We start from the raw sequence: 6,023 nt of genomic DNA on the forward strand, positions 1-6,023 counted from the left end.
CTCCTCTTCATTACATAAAGGAATGAAGTTAGCTTTTTAAACACACATACACAACAGAGTTTAAAATGTCATAACCAGGAACAATGCCGTCAGGCTAGAAGGTCACAGCCCAGATCTATGTGCATGCCTCTGAATCTCTAGTGCTAATCAGGGCAGGAGTCCCTCTAGGAACCCTGCCCATCCCCCAAGGCTTTATATGCAGTGTCACCAGCTGTACCCCACAGTGAAGGGGACTAGGGGTATGTATGAGAGAGAAGGTGGTAAATGGAAAACAGAGGCCCACCTCCTCTAAGGAAGTGAAGATCGAGCTACTGAAGATCGAGCAACTTGCCATCTGGTTTCTTCTTCACTTTCCAGGCTCTCTGAGGTAAGATCACCAATCCACACCTAACCCTGGCTGGAAGACTCTCAGCGGGGCTGACACAGGCTCAGGGCATGGGTCCAAGGGGCAGGAAGCTGGGGCTCACCCGAGAGGGGTGACCCTGCATCTGGAGGAGGAGCAGTTAAGGGCTGTGGTCTCACCCCCTAAGCCATTCCCTCCCTGTCAACCACCCCCAGTGCGTAAGCAGTGATCCCACCTCCCAGATGCCCTTTAGGGTTCGTCTTCATCTCTGTCTTGTAAACAGACCACCTCCCAGAGAACAAAGAGCCCCCTGTTCTCCGTGAGAGCTGACTTCCTTGCTGAAGCTGACGATGTCCCGAGACCCAGCAGAAGCATCCTAGACACCATCGAAACTAACTCCTGCATTTCACTGGTGGGAAAACAGAGGCCTAGAGATGGAAGTGACTGGCCCGAGGCCATACAGCCTGTTGGTGGCTGATTTAGGACTAGAGGCCAGGCCTTCAGACCCCCAGAGCACTGTGGTTTCTTCTAGAACTTGTGGAGGTGCCCCTTCCAGCAGGCATTCAGGCAGAAGGACTGCACCCAGGCCCCTCCTACATCCCTGCTGCTCGTCCAGCCCTCCCCACAGGAACAGTGCTGGTCTGTAAAGGGCTGACAAGGGGAAAGGAGATAGGGTTAAGGAGGGGATTTTACTTAATCCTCTGAGCTGACTTAAACTGATGCCACATTGGTTACAGCAGGAGGAGAGAGACACAGAGGGGGTTGGTCGGGCATGGGGGAAGGGGGAGCATTAGTGAATACTCACTGGATACTAAGAGGCCAGGCCTGCCAGTGGGTTTAACAGACAAGTACCCAGCTTCAGGGACTCCGCACCCCAGGACTCAGGCCTCCAAGTACTGCCCCTCTACCATGGAAACAACCCAATCTCCAGGGTGCTCAACAGTGCATAGCAACGGAAACATCACAGGCCATAGGTTACAGTACACCTGAGAGCAAACCCCAACTCTGCTACTTATTCGCTGTGTGATCTTAAGCAATCTTTATATGTCTCTGAGCCTGTTTCTTTCTCTGTTAAGGGGGCTAAACACACCTTCCTTGTAAGCCTCCTGGGAAGGAAGGCAGCCTGAGCTCATGTACATAGCGAGACACAGGAGAGGCCCTGAGACTGATCTCAGCACTGTTACTACAAATCTCACATCCTTTCTCTCTCATCCAGGTCCATCCATTACTCTTCTGCTTCAACTGGCTTGCGTCTTTGACATTAATAACTTTAATGATAATAATCCTTCCCCACTGAACAATATTTGTGTCATTTCAAAACACTAAGCATCCGACCCCTTGTGGGTCACAGCAGTCAGTAGTAGTCAGAGCTGAGGCAGTTCCTTAGCCCCCAAGCTCATCTTCCCACAATGTTTCCAAGTCCCAATTTTGGAGTTGAGCCCAAAGACCCTGAATGAATATGCTCCTTGTGGCAGATCTCATGGGGGCATGGGCTTATCAGAAAGAGCCAGAACCACCCCTCCTGTTGTCTCCACGGCTGACCCTCCATCCGGTCCACTGCTCTGACCTTCCCACTTTAGCCTCCAACTCTCCAATTCTGAAAGCCAGCTGGGCAGCTGGTGGAATCTGGCCTTGGGCAGATGCAGGGCCAAAGCCAGGCTGTGAGCTCCTTACCCTGACAGAGCTCTGTCAAAAGTGTGGGTTCACACTCTTGATCTTATTGGTTCTGCAACTGCCCAGCATGATCCCAAGGGTCCATATTAATCACCCTCACTTTCCACAAGAGGAAAGTGAGGCCCAAAGAGGAAGGGCCCAGCCACCGTTATCCAGGGGCTCCATGTAGAGTGGGTCTCCCTGGTCTCCTAATCCGCAGCACCTTCCACTACCCCGTCTGCTTTCCTCATAACTCTTTCCTCCCCACAACAGGGAAGCCCCAAATTCTCTCCAATAAACTTGGGCCCCTATGGCAAGGTCCAAGAACCTTTCTCCAACATGAGGGCTTCCAGAATGCCCATTTTACCTCCCGTGTCATATTCCCTCCCCATATCTTCAAGCCAGTCACCTCAGAACCTTTCCTATCCCCAGTAGCAACTCCTGGGACTGGGAGAGCCTTCTCCACTGAGTGGCGTTGGCGCGGGGCCAGAGCCCCTGAGATGCGCGGCAGGGGCCAGCAGGTGTGGTGGGCTTTCCCCTCCGCGGGCCTCCTCAGGGCGCAGCCCATTCCCACACCACTGAACAGCACTAGTCCCCGCCAGGGACGCCCTCGGCGGCGCGCTCCAATGGTGGATACCAAGGAGCTGCCAACACTGCTCTCCAGGGGTTAAAAATGCAGCATCCTAAACAAGGGTTAAAAATGCAGTCCTGGGGTTGGGCCGTGCGGAGGGATGTTGTCCAAACCACAGCGGCTCCAAAGCAGCATCCTCCCCCTTCCCTCCGCAGTCCTTGGGGGCCGGAGCGACTCGAGCGACTGGGGGAGCAAATGAGGAGCGTGCTGCACCTTCCCAGCACCAGTGCCCCCTCCCACCTCCCACCGCCCCTCACGCCCCCCGCAGCTGAGGCCAGGGCTACAGGCGCTGGCGGGTCCCAGGCGCTTACCTTTGTGACAGTCATGCAGGAACTCCGGGGCGCTGCGGGGGCGCGGGCGCGGCGTGCAGGGGCGGCGGTCGGGGTCCGCTGGGGGCCTGGGCGGCAGCGGGAGGGAGTCCCGCGCGGCTTGGCGCGCTCGCGGCCCGGGAGGCTCTGGGCGCTCTCCCGCGCCCCGCGGAAGGCTCAGCTGAGCCTGGGGGCCGCGCTCCAGCCGGGCAGCGCGCAGGGACCGCTCGTCGGCGCTCGCCCGCCGCTGGTCGCTGATGTCAGCCCCGAATGTGCATTTATAATAGATGAGCCTCCTTCGCCGCAGGAAGGCGAGGCAGGAAGAAAGGGAGAGAGGGAGCGGGCCCAGGCTGCGGGGCGGGGGGAGGAAGAGGGGCCAGGAACTCGCTACAAAGGCGGAGGCGGAGGGAGGAGGAGGAGGAGGAAGCACGCTCCCGCCCGCTGCCTTGCCCTGCGCCGCCAGGCCCGATTGCCGGCCGCTGGGCACTGCTGCTCCCGGGGCCCGGGCCGGGCGCCCAGGCCCGCGGCCTTAACCCCTTCAGGCCCGCGGACGCCAGGCGGTTAGGCGAGGCAGGATACTGGCACCTGCCGGCTGGGGGAGTGGGCGGCGACCCGGGCTCCCGATGCCCCGCTGGCCCGGGGACGCTGGTGAAGTCACACGCTAGACTGCCGAGGCGCCGCGTGGGCCGAAAAGCCCGCGGGGCTCGCCCCCTGGAGGTTCACAAAGTCAGCCCGCGGGCGGTGAGTGCCTCGCCGCAGGCGAAGAGGGGCGTGGCAGCCGCCAGCCCCAGAGCTCTGCGGGCGCCCCTGCCTGGGGCAGACACTCAGCACAGGGTAACTGGAGGGAGTTCCGTAAGCAATCGTTGGAATCTAATTCCCGAAGCAGCTGGCCGAGAAGGGATCGTAGCCAGTTTCACGCAGGAGGAAATTGAGGACCAGAGTGGGAAGTGACTTAGACAAGCGCACGCTGCAGGACCAGGCGTTTCTCTGGGTGCCAGCGGCCGGCTCTCCACCGATCCCCTCGTGATAAAAGCTGTGCTCTAAAGACAGGACTGGCCCTGCACTTTAGAGGTGTGTCTACACTACTCTTGTCGCAGCGCTGATCTGGGGGACCACAGGTGCGTCCTGTGCGTGAGCTAATCCTGACATGGGTCACACCAAAGCCTGGAGCTGCTGCAGGGATTTGGGGGGACAAACACCTGAAGGTGACACCCCCCCCCCCCCCCCCGCCAGTCTTGAGCAGGGAGGCCCCTCTCGAGTACCTGAGCAGAACCTGTTTGGCAGATACTCAACCCCTGAGACTGAGTGGGGGAGGGGTTAGCCGAGATGTGGGGTGGAGGGGTAGGCCATTTGATGCATCGCCACCTCCCTGCAAGCCACGAAGTGCTGGCTTCCTGCTGCCCTAGCGATTTAACAACTTAATTTAACAGCAATGAAGGACAAAGCGTCGTCTACACGGTGGATGAACACCTCTGTGTGCCAGGGGAACGGAGAGAAAACCAGGTGCCTGCCTTCAAGGAGCACACTGCTTACACCACAGCGATAATAATAATCAGCATCTGGAGAGCGCTGTGTGGCTCATCACGCTCCTTTTATTTGCGTTTCCTCTTGTAATTCTAAATGCAACAGTATGAGGAAGAAATTCTCATTCTCCTTTTGTCGATGAGTGAACAGACAGAAAGGGGAGGGGAAGTGCCCAAGATCACACAGTGACTTGAACAGAACTCTCTTGTGCTTTGGATCTGTGAATTCCAGGGACTCGAGGGCCTGCTGCCTATTTGAGCTAAAATTTACACCTGTCTTGGGAGCTAGCTGGATGGTTACCAGTCCTGGTTTCACACCAGAGGACTTTGAGTGACTTTATTAAATCTCTTGGGTAGCAGATGTTGCCACAGGCCTCAGGCATCTCCTTTGTGCAGACGCTTCCTAGGTGTGCTCTCATGCTAGCCCTCATGGCTTTGACCAAATCGCTCACTCACCTGCCAAGAATGCCCTCTTCATTCATCTGCCCTAATCCAAACACTCCCCACCTCTCACTATCACCTCCTTGCTTCACCCTGACAACTCCATCCCCCCTGGCTCCACTTGTATTTCGGTCTGAGTGTCTGGTGCTGTTTTCAATGAGCTTCCTATGGGCACAGACCATGACCCGGAAGCATTCTGAGCACAAGGGCTTATTTTCTCTGGGCACACAGTAGTAGCTCAGTGAATATTTAATGCCACCTAGAACAAATCAAGCAAAATAAGCCTTCGGCTTGCAGCAGAAGAAACTTAGATTAGACTGACGAAAGCATTTCCCCTCAGCAAGCTGTGCAGACTTAGAAGTGGTTCCAGCGCCTATCTGGAGAATGCACCTCAGGACCTTTCCAGGACCCTCCAGCTCTGGGAAGCCATTAAAGTGCAACTCTAGAACACTAGTCACCCTTCCCCCATGGCTGTGACTTGTCCACTTTTATCTCTCATGGATATTTAAAATCCCAGATTGTCATCCTCAGCTACCCAGCATGCCTCTTGGCACCTTCCCTGCTATCCACTGGTATTGTAGGCTCCGGGAATGAGACAAATACTTAATATCAGCTTGAGCCACATGTAATTAGGAACATTAATCTGCTGCCCATAACCCACATGATGTGCTCCAAAGGCAGAAAAAAAAAAAAAATCTGTGATCCCTCACATATTGCTGGCTCACCCCTCTTGTCACATGTCCCCAATCAGAGCAGAGGTCTGGAAGAGGAAGGGCGCTCTCAAAGAATTCTGCATCCCGTTATCAAGTAAAAGGGCTTGGCTCGCAGAAGATACTCAGAAACATATGTGTTTTCTGTGGTGCCATGTCTATACCACAACATCTCCCTCTGAGTCTCCAGCAACGTGGCCCATCTTAGTTTGCATTCTCCCCAAAGCAATGCCTGAGAAAGGAGTTGGATGCTGGTAGTTTAATTGGGAATATAGACAATAATATTTTGGTAGCGTGGTGTGGTGTCAGATGGCTGCTGGACTTATCATGGCGATCCCTTCTTTAGGTATATGTTGAATAACTATGGCATGCACCTGAAACTAATATAATATTATATGTTAGCTACATTTTAAT

At 55.4% G+C, this 6,023-nt stretch overlaps 1 protein-coding gene across 4 annotated transcripts in view; it reads right to left on the reverse strand.

Moving 5' to 3' along the window:
* CORO2B (coronin 2B) overlaps positions 1 to 3,881 on the reverse strand; it is a 134,192-nt gene extending 130,311 nt beyond the window's left edge. For 2 of the 4 annotated variants that reach the window (XM_074327509.1, XM_019725631.2), the window contains exon 1: positions 2,939 to 3,875. In XM_074327509.1, coding sequence (XP_074183610.1) covers positions 2,939 to 2,953 — 15 coding nt within the window. In that variant the 5' untranslated portion in view covers positions 2,954 to 3,875. Of the gene's footprint in view, positions 1 to 2,938 lie in introns of all 4 variants that reach the window. The other 2 variants (XM_074327508.1, XM_019725632.2) reach the window with 2 other exon arrangements.
* Between the last annotated feature and the right edge of the window lie 2,142 nt (positions 3,882 to 6,023).

This window comes from Rhinolophus sinicus, linkage group LG03 (genome assembly GCF_036562045.2).
Source record: "Rhinolophus sinicus isolate RSC01 linkage group LG03, ASM3656204v1, whole genome shotgun sequence".
NCBI lineage: Eukaryota > Metazoa > Chordata > Mammalia > Chiroptera > Rhinolophidae > Rhinolophus > Rhinolophus sinicus.